Source organism: Carcharodon carcharias, chromosome 12 (assembly GCF_017639515.1).
Source record: "Carcharodon carcharias isolate sCarCar2 chromosome 12, sCarCar2.pri, whole genome shotgun sequence".
In the NCBI taxonomy this organism is placed as follows: Eukaryota; Metazoa; Chordata; class Chondrichthyes; order Lamniformes; family Lamnidae; genus Carcharodon; species Carcharodon carcharias.
The window spans coordinates 104,825,394-104,840,540 of record NC_054478.1 but is presented as its reverse complement, the minus strand read 5'-3'; the positions used below and the strand labels follow the sequence as shown (position 1 = coordinate 104,840,540).

The following is a 15,147-nucleotide window of genomic DNA, read 5'->3' as shown; positions in this document are numbered from 1 at the left end:
ATGATCGGATTCAATAGAATGATTATTGGAAAATTTTTGTTATCTTTCAGAGTAAAGATGGCAAGAATCCATTGCACATGACTGCTGTCCATGGTAGATTCACAAGGTCACAAACGCTCATTCAAAATGGTAAATTTCAATATTTTTTGCATTAGAACTTGTTTTAGAAGTTTCATAAATCATTGCACGTATGACTTTTTTGTAAGAGCCAGCATGGCTAAAGTCCAAATTTGAATATTAAAACTAAGGACTGTGCTCATGCTTTCGACTGTTGGAGTTGGAAAAAGAAACTTGATCTTAACTTACTAAACACATAGCAGTTGGAACTAGGAAAATTGTTCTGTTGCTCACAGTTTATATCCTTAAAGTTTTGCTGTTATTGCCTCTCCATCCTAACAGTTCTATATCAAAGCTTTTCCTAATGATTTAGGTTTTTAGTGGGGAGAGTGAATAAATATTTAGAATCTTTTTGATTAAATATTTTTACTTTTGAATTTTAATTATTATGAAATCAAAAGCATGTGTAATGAAGTCCAAAAGATTCTTGAAGAATATCCAAAGAGATGCTCACAAAAAGAGAATAAAGTGCAAGTTATGCTATTGAGTATTTAAAAAAAAAATCTTTCCTGTGCCTAGTGGCGCATGACACAGACAAAGCATGCGTTTATGTCTCTTTTCCGAGCTAGTTTTTCCTTGAATACAAGGCTAGCCTATCGCCAGAGGCTATAGCTTGAGGGGCACCACTCTGCATCATGCATTTCTTACCAGGAGACTCTCATGTTCTTACTGCCTGCCATAGATGTGTCAATTGATAATCATTGGCCACATTATAAAAACACTCTCTGTGGCCATCAAGTCCTGAAGTGGGACTTGAACCCGTAGCTTCTGGCTCAGAGGCCGCGACATTACCATTGTGCCACAAGTCTTCCCCCAATATTCCCAAAAATAAGGTACGTGGTTAAAATTGTTCATATGTGCAGGATACGTACAATAAGATCTTTTGGAAATGAAAATCCACATGGGAAAATTACATTTCTGTTGCATTTGTGTCTTTGACATGGCATTCCGACAGTAAGGTTAATGACTAAAATTTTTTTGATTTGTCTTTGGAATATTATTTATAGGTTAGGATAGAAGGGGAAAAAAGGCAAAGTGACTGCCATTCCTTGCAAGTATCATACAGGTGTTGCCCCATTTAAATCATGTTCTAATGGCATGTTTTTTTAGCACGGTTGGTAAATTGATTCTCCAATAGTGCTGCTGTCATTTTTTGTTCTAGTGCAGATACTGAGCACACAGTCTTTTGTTAAAAGCAGACTGCTGCTTCCCTGCCTGTCCCTGCTGTTCGCCACGTCCCTCCATAACCCCCTCCCGGGCCAGTTAGGTTCAAGGTAATCCGTAGGTTTTTAGCCTAAATTTTACAGGTCAGGAATCTAACCCACCTTTATTCTATGTTTTCTTATGGGAAAGTGATTTCCATTTAGTACAATTCAGTTTTGCACATCATTTTTAGGAACAGATTAGGAGTGCTAATCAAGGGATAGCTGTATATTTAAATAAGTGTGGAATTCAGAATTTCCAGATTATTTTAATGAAGAAATAACCTTTCAGAAAACAATCAGTTCGTGTCTCACAGCTGCAGAAAATGCACTTATATTTATCTAGAGGGTATTCTTTGGTTGGCTGCCATTGCGGTGAGTACAGATTCCCATCCCATTCAATCCTTGATACTAATCTATACTCCAGTGTCCCTAAAGTTTAACAACGGTCAGGGTTTTGGCTGACCACTTTCTTTTTGGAGAACTGAGACTATCTTGTCTCATTTATCCTTGGAAATTATCTGGAGGAAGTACTTCTGATAGGTTTTGCAACTTTCCCTGTTCAAATCACTGAGTTTTCACTTGAATCAAATGTGGAACAACTCAGTTTATATTATACCTGAATTAAAGATTTATTTTAATACTTCCAGTGTATATTAACTTCCTTGTAACCCCTACCTTCTGTTTTCAGTCAAACTGTTCTCATGGCAAGACTTCAGATAGCCTGCTCTCAGTTGACACTGTTTTCTGTGGCTAGCCCCCAAGAGTATACAAGTGTGTTTCTTCTTTCAGTTTCCCTCTACAGCAGGAGAATCTGCAGTCTTACCTGGGGATTCCCCCTCTCTGCTCTACGCTTGGTGCAGCTCAAATTGGATAAGGAATAGAGAAGAGATTTTACAAATCTATGACTAACCAATTGTCCTCAAAATTTCACACATCTGCACCAACCTCATCAGGATCCTTAAATGCGGTTTAGCTTGAGATTTAAACTCAAAATCAGTTTACAAGACCTGTGTGTATACCAGTTGATAAAATATTAACATTGATTCAAACTTCTTCACTCTCACTGTTTCATATTTAGACTGAAAGGTTCAAGTTGTATCCTTGACAATAAAAGCTCGGTGACATAAACATGTTTGCCATGTGCACAGTGGATTGGCTTTTCTCACTGATAAATGTTAAATCACATGGAATGTAATACATCTTCGATAATTATTCGAAATAGCCCTTGATTCTGAAACTGCACCGGATCTGGTTACATGATAGACTTCTTGCTCTATTTGAAGTAAATACATACTGAGGAAAGGTATGTGAAATAGTCTTTCTTTTGTTCTGTGCAAAATACTTCCGGCATGAAGAAAAGCTGCAAGCAGCTCTCTTACTTCCTGAACACTTGACATTATGGATAAAAATGATGTTCGAGGGGAAGTGCTTCAAGTATAAATATGCTCACCACACCTCAGTTTCAATTTCCCACTAGCCAGTTTAAGAAAACTGTTATACCATTTTCCCTGAATGGCTTGGGAGTACTTTAAACTGGAATACCCTTCCCCACTCTTAGTTCATCAAGTGAAAGGTATACTTGAAAATGAGCTGATGGAATTTTGGAAATGGACATATCTAATCAGTTGAGATTGTAAATAGGTCTATATGAGCAAATAATCAGCCACATCAGCCCTGAAAATATTACTCTTTAAGTTTCAGATTGTATATATGTGTGTGTATATTTGCTTTCCCACCCCATCATAAGTGTGACCATATTTTGGCTTCACCTGAGTGCCTTGTGTTTGTTCTCTGTATTCCTTCCTTCAAGATTGCATGGAGTGTTCAAACTCGTAAGCATTTTTACTAAATTATGTTTGTTTTTCTCAAATATGTTTTTTCATCACGTCTTTAAAAGAAGACTTTGGGCAGAATTTTGCCGTTGGCGAGCAGGGGGCGGGGCCCGCTTGCCAATGTGTAAAATGATGTGGGATGACATCAGGCGGAACCCCCGATGTCATCCCGCCCCATTTAAATTTTCAGGTCGGCAGGTCGCAGCAAAATCAGATGCGGGCCTGCCGACCTGTCAATGGCCAATTGAGGCCATTGACAGGATCATTTAGACAATTAAAGGACCTGCCCGTCAAACCTTAAGGTTAGTGGGCAGGCTAGGAAGCCTAGTGGCAAATAGAGAAAACATGAAACCTCATCCAATGGCAGGATGAGGTTTCATGTAGTGTTTTAAAATTTTTAATAAAGTTTTTCTGTAAATTATGAACACGTCCCATCTTATGTGACATTGTCACATGACGGGGATATGTTAGGGAATTTTTGTTTTCTATTTCTAATATTTTTCAAAGTGGAAGCGATCTCCCTGAGGCTGCACTTAGCCTCAGGGAGATGTGCGCTCTTTTGTGCGCATGCGCGAAGGAGTGCACTCTCGCTTTTAGGGATTCCCCCTGCTCGCACAGGAAGTGCATAGTGCTTCCCGCCGGACATCATGCTGGGCGGGCCTTAATTGGCCCGCCCAAGTAAAATGGCGGTGCGGCCCGCTTCGCTGGCGGGGATTGGCTCCCCGCCCGCCAAAAATTGAGTCGGGCCCAACCGCCTGACAGGCAGAAAATTCTGCCCTTTGCATTTGAAGTCAGCTTTAGAGGAACCAAATGATTTTAGGAATATCCAAGTTCACTGTAACATTGTGTGGCAATATAGTGCTGCTTTTGTTTAACAAATTGAAGTAAATTTTCTGACGAAATTCAAATGACACAGTTTCTCTATTCAAATTTTCAGCTCACCAATTGTTTTTTGTATATAGCTGGACAGGTAACATCATCTTTGGGCAACAATGACTCTTTGTAGACCTCCTTCCAAATTGGTGTAAATTGCAGAAGATAAAGTAATAAGTCAATATAACTAAAAGCAAAACCAAGAGCTCATTCATATTTTATCCAATGATTGAACAAAGTGTTCAAAACCTGAAATATAAAGGAACTGTTCAGGAACTGACATTTACTCACAGTCCAACAAAATAATGACAGGCAATTGGTTGTATCAGAACAAGAAACTATTGAATGAGCATTTCCTAGCTGACCAATAGTCCTTTTTCTGCTGCCTCCTGTTGGAGTGAAGCAGTTACTTAATGTTCTAGTTTTTAGCTTTCTATTAGATGTAATATCTAATATATACAGTATTATTTGTAGGTAGACTCTTGAATATAAAGTCTATAATTATCAAAAGATGTGTGATTTGACATTTGATAAAATATTAATCAGAACTTTGGACTTGCAAGCAATGATCTGTCAGGATTTTAGATGAAATTCAGAATATGGGAAAGATTTATGATTGTATGATAGTACTTTTAAGGTACTCTTTTGGACAAGGGGGACATCAAAAAAACTTGTGGGTGCCAGGCAACTTAATTATTTCTCCCCTCTTCCTTTAGCATGAAGTAAAATATTCAGAAAGTAATGCACAACTCAGAAAAAATTTGCATAGCATTGCTTAACAGATGGATTTTACATACTGGGTTCGCTTTACTGCTGAAATTGGTCACAAATTAAGTGCAATGGCGTGATATTTTTCTTGTCAGTGATATGTTAAAGAATTAAATTAATCTTATGTTCAAATTAGGAATATGACTGGAGCATGGATTGTTTAATAATGCCACCATTGAAGATGGTAAATAGAGACAAATGTTTCCTTGTGAAAATGGGAGGTTGAATATTGGAGGATCACATTGTTGAGCAGTTTGGAGCCCTGGCAACATGAGATTGGCCAGGGTAGAGGCCTGGAAGCAAACTACACCACAGAAACCACAGCGGTTCAAGAAGGCAGCAGCTCAACACCACTTTCTTGAGGGCAGTTAGGGATTGGCAATAAATGCTGGCCTAGCCAGTGACACTCATGTCCTGTAAATGAATGGAAAAAAAAAGCCAGTCCAAGTTTGTTAAGGACTGAGCATGGTCATAAATATTAAAAGGTTCTGGGGTGGGTTAGGGTTAAGAGTTGCAAGCGGCGAAAGGATACATTAAGTGGCTACGGGTATAATTATAAAAGTGTATTTGAAGATAAGGGGAGAAGTAGCAAGGCAGTGAGGTAAGGAAGGAAATTCTTGATTGCAGGGTATATTGGCTGTAGACTTTACTACTAATGGTTTGATGAAAGAGAGGGATGCATATTAGGCCAGAATTGGAATATTGGAGGTGCTAGCTGTGGAACAAGAATGAGAGAAGATTCCTGAGGTAAAAGGGAGGGAGGCCATGGATGAATTTGAAAATGAGAACAAGTATTTCTAAATTAATGTGATTAAGGAAAGGAAACCAATGGGGATTGTCATGACTAGGGTTACAGGAATAGGTGCAGAACTGGATATGAGTTCTGATTGAGTTAGATTTTAAATAAGATTAAGCTTGAGAGGATACTGAATATTACATTTGGATATTGAGTTGAGTGATGAGCAAGTTGTAGATGAGATGGTGGAGGAAATGTAAGCAGGCGATATTTGGGACACGGTAGACTTTCACACCGATTTAACCTGCATAATGGTACAGCACCAAAATATTTGGTGTAAGTTATCTGTATAATCTGAAAATTAAGCTTTTTTTTAAAAAAGTGTTTTTTTTCTTGAAGGTGGTGAGATAGATTGTATTGATAAAGATGGCAATACGCCATTGCATGTGGCTGCCAGATATGGACATGAACTCCTGATTAATACCTTGATAACCAGTGGAGCTGAAACAGCAAAGTAAGTTTCCAAAGAAGCACAACATACTGAATGTCTGATTGCATGTCATTTTAAACTGCTTTTAACATTTCAGTGCTAACAACAAGTGTTCATTTTCTATTTGTTAGCGTGGCATGTCGGTTTGCTGCAGTATCAAACTGCAGAAAAGTGTGCCACTTCAGTTTCCTCCCCCATAGCAGCTCCAATTAATCACATTTGTTAGAATTATATGACTTAAAAAGCCAATATTGTTTCATTCTGCCCAGTTTGTTTTCTCCAGAGAAAGCAAGTTCACTCTGTTGGTCCAAAATCAGTTAATTAGTTGCTTAAGGAAGTTCACGTCAGCTTCTCCATGCAACAGTTCAGTTTAATTTTTCTCCTACTTGCCAACCTACTTGCTATTCTCAGTTCCAGGATCTTTTTTTTTAAACTGAGTGTAAAGTATTTTTGTTGCAACATATGTGGCAAGATGGGAAGTTTTCTATTTTATATATTTGCTCTAGTTTTAGAATGCTTTATTGCCCTGTTATGTGAAATTCTGTGGCTGTCTTGCTAAGGTTTGTACATTTAACAAGAATGTCCACAAATAGAAAAAAAACTGATCTGAAAACTTATTACTTTATAGGACATAATTGTGATGTTTCTTTCTTAGATGTGGCATCCATGGTATGTTTCCATTGCATTTGGCAGCATTAAATGCACATGCAGACTGCTGCAGGAAGTTATTGTCATCAGGCAAGTATATTAAAAACAATGTTGGACCACTTTAATTCCATCAATAGCCATAATTTTGTTCATTGCTGAATGACTTCCTGCACTCTGCTGTCCTCTAATACTCGTCTCATTATGATTGCAATTTTGCAAAACACATGGCTTTCCTGAGTGGCTGTGTGTCGAAAGTTTCAGTATCCTGTATTGTTTTAGAAATCAATGGCTGATCTGTTTATCTTGGCATTAGTGAGGTGATGCTGAATACAGATTGTTAACCCTTGCCCGTTTCCACATGATGTTTAAAAAGCAGCTTCTGCGTCAATAAATAATCCTGTTAATTTTACTATCTCAAACACACTAATAAAATATTTTGTGAATCCTGCATATATTTCAGAAGTAATGTTTGCTGCTTTTTCACGCAAGTGTGATCAACAGACAGGAATTCCAGCCCAAAATTTAATATGAAAAGATTTTTGACCCCTTATTTTCTCAGAGGCAGGGAAACTGATGATGTACTCTTGCTTTAAAAAACGTTTGTGTTCTCAGTAGATGTACCATCAAGTAGGTATTGAGTAAAAATTAATGCAATTTAACTGTATCCAAAATTACCTATTACTTTAAATTTAGCTGTTGTTTCTTTCAGTGACATCTTAGTTTTCTAAGGTTTATGGACCTTTTGAAGAAAACCAGTTGCTTGGGCAGTGTATGAACCTTTTCCTATGCTAATTGATTTCTGTCTTTACAACATTTCTTGCGGTCTACTAGGACAAAAATATAGCATAGTGTCATCATTTAGTAATGAACACGTGCTGTCTGCAGGCTTTGAGATAGACACCCCTGATAATTTTGGAAGGACTTGTCTTCATGCTGCTGCTGCAGGAGGGTAAGCTCATTTTTGAACATGCATGCATTTCTCAAATACAAGTTATTTTGCTTTTCTCTGTTGGATTCCTTTATTCATTATTCATTTAACTCCTGAATTTAAAACAATGCATTTTGAAAAATGACATTTTGTCAAAGCTTTTTGCTTTGCATTCATCAGGACAATTCACAAGAATACAATGTAAGGTAAAGCAACAAATTTATACTGTATGAGAAGAAAGTGCTGATTGGTTGACAAGTGGACTCTGATTGGTGGAGGAGTTGCCATCACCTGGTGCATTCTCCATGGTAACTGCTCATCAATCAGAGTCCACTTGCCAACCAATCAGTACTCCCTTCTCATACAGTATAATTTTGTTGTTTTCCCTTGCATTGTATTCTTGTGAATTGTCCTGATGAGTGCAAGATGAAAAGCTTCAACAAAATGTCTCTTTTTTTCAGCAAAGTTCTGCACTGCAAAATGACAATGGAACTTCTCAGAACTCTTACTTGAAAATCTATACTTAAAGTGGATGATTTAATATTTACAGGTGTTTTATCAAAACTTCTTGCAGCTCCATGTAATGTTTTGTTCTCATAATCTTACTGGGTTAGTTTGTAATTTAGTTTGGGTTTTGACCTCATTGAGAAGACATTTTTGAAATTAAATTGGTTATGCACTGTTTCACTCTAAAATACTATATGTTTCATCACACAGCAATGTTGACTGTATAAAACTACTACTAAATAGTGGAGCGGATTTCAATAACAAGGACAAATGTGGGAGGTGTGTAGCTTACTCTTGACTTTTGTAATAAATCCAGCCAACATAGTTGATGTTGTGGTTCTGCAGAACACAGTAGCTGGCAGGGTCTGCAGCATAATTTTTTCTTGTGTTTGCTTTCTCGACAGTTTATAGTTTTGTATAGAGATAATTTGAATAGTTGCATTTAAAATTGAGAATGTATCACATAAACATGTATTAATGATTTGTTAGCACAAGTTAAATGGTAGTTAAGTCTGGATATTGTAATTGAAGTGTTTGATTTTCTTTCCAAAGTTCCTTTAAACATCTATCAGATACTCTTAGATCACAGTATGTTTAAAGGAAAAATCCTGTCTTGTGGTTTGGATATTGCTGAAAATATTTTTAAAATCCATTTCTATGTAATGTTGTTTTGCAGGACTCCATTGCACTATGCAGCTGCGAATTGTAATCACCAGTCTATCATGACACTGGTGTCAACGGGGGCCAATATTAATGAAACAGATGAACGAGGCTGCACTGCTTTGCATTATGCTGCAGCATCTGATATGGACAGAAAGTAAGGGCAGCAGTTTATTTGTGGTCTGGAGTTATGAGCTGCAGCACTGTCCTGCAGCTGATGACTCCTGTACTGAAACTCATGATCAACAAAGTCTTCAGTGCTTACTGAATATACACGCACTTGTCATGAATTGACTTTGAAGTAAGTCTACTTGATTTTTTTCACAGCTCACAGGGCCAGAAAAGCCCTTGTGATACATTTTCAATATAAAATCAGCTTCAACTACTTCAAAAATATAAAATTACTTGAAATTTAATCTGATAAAATTTGGTTTTGGATATTTTGTGATAATTATAGAATTCATTTGTCAAAACAACATATTATGGGAGAAGGGGGAGGAACTGCAATTTAAAAAGTTCTTAGAAATCTTCCCAAATGTTTTTCTAACGATAAAAAGAATAGGTTAACAATGGCTATATTTTGAAATCATAGCTAATTAAATTAAACACCCTAAATCTTCTGAATGTTTTGATTCTTTCACCAAGGAAAAAAAATATCTTGGGGAATTCAGATGCAAATGTCGAAGAACTTGATAACACAAATGAGTCGAAAGAGAAAGAGGCCTCGTTGTAAGTTGAAATTTTCCAGACATAACGGTTGAACTAAAACTTCTGTGGTGGTGGTTCTTGCTGCTTCTTTGGGCTTCAACGCTGCAATTTTTGTTAAATTCTGAGTGTGATTTGCTGTAAATTGAAACTAAAATCATTTGCTTTAAACTTCAATGTGATGTGTTTTCTTTTTATATCTGGAGTGTTCTGTGCTTTGATGATGCATTCTGCCAGTTGCTCACGTCTGTCTGAAATGGGTGCACTGCTGAATTGACACGTTTATAAGAAAGTTACTGTCTTTAATTGCCTGCTTTAACGGATCTATCTTTTTACATTTTCCATGGGTTTACCTTACACACATGCATGCACATGTACAGACATGTCAACCAGTGATACCATAACATTTCATTTTCCTGTTGTTTTGAAATTGAATTCAGTGAAAATAATGGGGTTCTTCCTGCACCCAGTTACTGGTGAGTAAGGAGGGCAATGAACAATGCAATCTAAAAGTTAAGCCTTTTCATTAAGAGATTGTTTTTTTAAAAAATTAAAATCTTTAATTGCTTTCACTGAATTTTATTTCAGTGCTGCTCATAATCTTTGTTGTGGTTAGATCTGTAGACGTAATGTGTATGAGATAAGAAGTATAAATTTTTTATGTCATCTTAAGTCTTCAACAAACCTTTCCTCTAAATGCTTAATTGGTGTATTTTGAGAGCAACAAATATTTTGTGAAGTACAGTTTAAAATATTGGAACTGTGTCTACATACTGAGCAACTTTTTTTTGTAGGCTTTGTCTGCATTACAGCAAATCTGTTTATATTTTCTTGATGATTATTGCCACCTATGCTTGTGTATAAACTGCTGAACAGCAATTTAATCTTTCCATGATATTTTTCAATTGTTTTGAAACGGGACTGAAGCCAATGTCTTCGGTCCCCACCAGCAACTCCTCTTCCTTGTCGCCGACCCCCTCCCTCTTCCTGGTCACTGCCTGATACTGAACAAGATTGTTTGCAATCTCAGCGTCATATTTGACTCCAAGATGTGCTTTTGACCACACATCCACTCACATCTCCACCTCTGTAACATTAACCAGCTCCACCCCTACCTCAGCTCATCCGCTGCTGAAATCCTTATCCATGCCTTTGTTAATCTGACTTTACTATTTTAACTCACTCATGTCTGGCGTCCCACATCCAACCCTCTGTAAACTTGAGGCCAGCCAAAACTGTTGCCCATGTTCTCACTCACAGGAAATCCTATTAGCCTATCATCCCTGTGCTTCCTACACTGGCTCCTGGTTTAATAGTACGTCAGTTTTAAAATTTTCATCTTTGTTTTCAAAAACTCCATGACTGGCCCCTCCCTATCTTTGTAATCTTATTCAGCCCTACAACCCTCCAAGATATCTGCACTCCACTAAAACTGACCTCTTGAGTGTTGCCGATTTTAATCGCTCCATCATTGGTGTCTGCCTAGGCCCTAAGCTCTGGAATTCCCTCCTTAAACCTCTCTGCCTCTCTTCCTTGCTTTTCAGCTTTAAGGAACTCCTGAAAATCTACCTTTTTGACCAAGCTTTTGGTTATCTACCCCAATATCTCCTTGGCATATTTTGTTTTACAATGTCTTTTAAGCATGTGGGACATTTTATTCTGTTAAAGATGCTGTAAAACATACAAGCTGCTGTTGTTTCAGTTTATTTTCTCCAGTAAATTTTAGAATCTAGGAAGGCTACCTCTAAGCCACTGGAGAGGGTTTTAAGTGTGCTAAGAGTATAGGGACATAATATGTATTTATATGGCACCTTAAATGAAAACCGACTCAAGGCATTTCACAGATGATAGCACATGCCAGGCCAGGATTGGAAAGTTTAGAAGGAGTAATGAAAACCTTGTTGAAGGATGGGGTTTGAGACGATTTAAAAAAAAACGAAGGTTGAGAAGAACCTAGATTGCTAAAAGTCCTGCTACTGATTGGAAAAAGGACTGAATTGTGGCTGGGAGGGATCCATATCAGGCCAGGGCCAGAAGAGCAAATTATTTTTGGTGGGAGTAGGATGTCCGGCTGGAGGAGATTTGGATAGGACAAGGCTATGAGACTAGAAAATAAACATGAGAATTTTGAATCCCATGCCTTTGGAGATGGGGAACCAACAAGGATAGAGTGATGGAAGAGCAGAACTTAATGTTGAACGGTAATTCTGTAGCAGATTTTTAGACTTTGGGCTTGTAGGAGGATGGGGGAAGCGAGACTACTGAGGAGATCATTGGAGTAGTTAGGTGTGAAGTTGACAAAGGCATGTCATGACCATTTCAACAAAATAAGGATTGAATCGGGGCAATGCTTTAGAGTTAGAAATTTGGCTTTGTGATGGAAAGGAGATGGAGTCTGTAAATAAGCTCAATATGGAATCCTTACTTACAAAAAGAACAGTTTGATCTGAAACTTCCCAGCAGAAATGTAGATGGACTCAGCCAGCACATTTCAAGTACTGAGGACATTCCAAAGTGCTTTACAGCCAAAGAGCTACTTTGGTAGTGTGGTCATTGCTTTGTTTGGCAAACATAACAACTAGTTTGCTCAATGAGATAAGTGACCAGTTAGTCTGCTTTAATCATGTTAGTTGAGAGATGAATATTGGTCAGGGCACTGTGCGAAATCCCCTGCTCTTTGAATAATGCAATGGGAATTTTTATGTCCAGCTAAGGGTACAGATGAAGCCTTGGTTTGATGTCTCATGAAAGGCAATGTAATAATTCCTCATGATTGCACTGAAATGTCAGCCTAGATTTTGGGCTAAAGTACTGCAGTAGTTGGAACCCATGATCTTTGAACCAAGGCTGGTACCTTGGGAAATATTGATGCATTTGGGTGAGTATTAACTGGTGCATTGAACTTAGAAACTTTCCTCTCTGTTATGGAAGCTAGATTAAATTGTGGCTTCATTTGTCATAATAGTTTCCTCCCTTGTACTTATGAGATATTGTGAATATTTGATTCCATAATTCATGTGTTTTAGAGGTTTAACTTTAGGAGTATTACTTTTAGGTTGGAGATTAAAATGTTAAGTGTAAGATAAATGGAAATCTTGATTCAGAACCGAGTAAGTAACATTAAAGTGAATGAGAGTATGGGTTAATTGCAGTTAAAAAGTCACCTGTGTTTATTCACTTCCAACTGTGACCTAAAATAAACTTAAGCAATGGATGACACACCTTTGAACTTCTGAGTGGAACCAGGGTGTCTGGAGATGGTAATTATGTCCATTAGAGATATGAATTATTCATATAGGTCACAGAATGCAAGGGCTTAGTTTTGAAGGTAAAAGATAGTTCATTTACATTTCTGCTTAAAACATTCCAAGTGTGCCACATTGTCATAGAATGGGTTGTGGGAGTTAGAAGGTTCCTTTATTTAATTTATCTGGGTGTTCCTCACAGAAGGCTGGTGCGGCTTTGGTCTTGTGTAGGCAGCAGCTCACTGAGTTGGGGGAGCAAAAGGAAATAAATGTTAGCCAGGCCTGCACCTTAAGCAGAGAAAATACCAACTTTATCATTCACCACACGGAATGCAGGTGGGGGCTTGAGCTCAGTTTGGAATTCATGAGGGGAAGTGAAGTTGGAAGGTTTGCCTAGCTTGAAACTAGAGGGATGAAACCTACAATGATCTTCATAGTGAAAGGCAGTTAGCCTTGTGGTAGAAATCAATGAGGTTGAGCAGTTAGCTTGGAAAGAGCTGTACAGAAGCTGTGGGAGCAGACTGGGAAAAAGCAGTTTATGTATGTGCAAAGCCATCACAAGGAGCTGAATTGTCCACAGTCGTGAGGGCTTTAAAGAAAAGTTGGAGGGTCACAGAATGCAAGGGCTTAGTTTTGAAGGTAAAAGATAAGAGGACAATGGAAGGGAAAAAACAAAAATCACCCAAGAAGCAACTGGAATGGTTTATTTGAAAAAGGGTCAAGATGGGTTGGGGTTTTGTCAATTCAGATGCATCTTATCCAATACTTGCTCAGATTGGATTATGCACTACAGGTTCATTGTCCACATTTGATGTGGGTGATGGTCCCTTTGTACCATTGTAATTTCGTCAAAAGTTAATGTAAGGATCCCCATAAAGCTTGTCCCTTGGAGAATTTCTGGAACATTGAGGAGAAATCAAGGTGAATTACAGGGGTCTGTGGCATACCTTTGGGTTGGCCCCAGAAGCAAATGAACTTTCAAGATTCTTGTAACATATAAGAGAAGTCTTTATTAGTGGTGCTTGCTTTGTTTAATTTCTCTTTAAATGCAGTAAAGTTCGTTTTTGTTTATATGCGTGAAATCTTGTGGCATAGTTCTTTCAGTTAATTGCTGGATGTTCGTAATTCTCTTTAAATGTTAATGGTCCCTATCAGGATCGTAACACTATAAAATAAAAGAAGCAATCTGCAAACTAAATTCTTCTTGGGTATGGGTCCACAGCATTTAACTATTTATAAAATACTATCTTAAACTAGAGGAGACCACAAGGATGGCAGATTTTGGAAATGGAAAAACCACATTGGCGTTGTAAAAGGTGCTCTTCTAATATTGGAGCTTAAATTGTGTGGGCAAAATGGTGTTCATAGAGCATTCTTCGTCATTTTGTATTTGCATGGAAATGCATGATGATAGCATGGATCACAAAATGTGCAAGTGTTGAACCTCCCAATACTGACATTCCTCAGCATTACAATGGTACAAAGGGACCATCACCTACATCAAATGTGGACAATGAACCTGTAGTGCATAATCCAATCTGAGCAAGTATTGGATAAGATGCATCTGAATTGACAAAACCCCAACCCATCTTGACCCTTTTTCAAATAAACCATTCCAGTTGCTTCTTGGGTGATTTTTGTTTTTTCCCTTCCATTGTCCTCTTGGGTAACAACCAAACCAAACGCAAGGCACCACTTCAAATAATTTGGCTACATGAAGCTTGAAAGCTGAATAATTTTTGGCAGCTTGCTGTTAGGGCAAATATTACCAAGTACAATAATGTTCTGCTTTATGATCTAATTCATGTTTTTCAAATATAATATAACATAATATAATCCACATAATATGACTGTATAATCTGCCTTTCATAATTGCTTTTGGTATGTGTTTCTGAAAGCCCATATTTTGAACAAATATTGGCCCGTAACTTCCGAGCTCCCAGAGTCGGATTTGGGGGTACCAAAAGATGTGCTGGGAAATCCCTCTGGGAGGTTCCCAGGTAAGGGTCTGCACAGCAATTGCCCAGAAGTGCACACTTCCTGTGGACAATTGCACTGTGTTGGAACCTTCCGAAAATGCGGTTTAAATCGCAAACTTCGGATGGTTCCGCCAGGGTTATACGAATTAAAATTAAACCTCTTCTAACTTCTGAGTAACTATCCCACGGGACTCCCCCTCCCCCCGACCTCCAACACCCCTACTCCCCGATCCCCCACTCCCCGGACCTATGACATCGTCCACCTCCCCCGACCTCAAGACACCCCCACACCCCCGGACCTTCGACTTTGGACCTCAACCCCACCCCCCAAATCCTATCCACTTACCTTAGACATTTATCTTCTCCCTGGCCTGTCAATTTCCCTGGCTCTTTAAACGCACCTGCTTTACAGCAGCAAGTGCTGTAAAAAAAGGGGGCATTGCCTCACTGTATC

General features: G+C 38.2%; 1 protein-coding gene across 7 annotated transcripts in view; it reads left to right on the top strand.

Annotated features, from left to right (window-relative positions):
- LOC121284983 (serine/threonine-protein phosphatase 6 regulatory ankyrin repeat subunit B-like) overlaps window positions 1-15,147 on the top strand; it is a 194,991-nt gene that overhangs the window by 110,975 nt on the left and 68,869 nt on the right. For 5 of the 7 annotated variants that reach the window (XM_041201023.1, XM_041201027.1, XM_041201028.1 and 2 more), the window contains exons 9-15: window positions 51-129; window positions 5,931-6,045; window positions 6,677-6,759; window positions 7,501-7,618; window positions 8,315-8,383; window positions 8,781-8,921; window positions 9,410-9,493. In XM_041201023.1, the coding sequence (XP_041056957.1) occupies window positions 51-129; window positions 5,931-6,045; window positions 6,677-6,759; window positions 7,501-7,618; window positions 8,315-8,383; window positions 8,781-8,921; window positions 9,410-9,493 (689 nt within the window). The remainder of the gene's footprint in view (window positions 1-50; window positions 130-5,930; window positions 6,046-6,676; window positions 6,760-7,500; window positions 7,619-8,314; window positions 8,384-8,780; window positions 8,922-9,409; window positions 9,494-15,147) is intronic. The other 2 variants (XM_041201025.1, XM_041201024.1) reach the window with 1 other exon arrangement.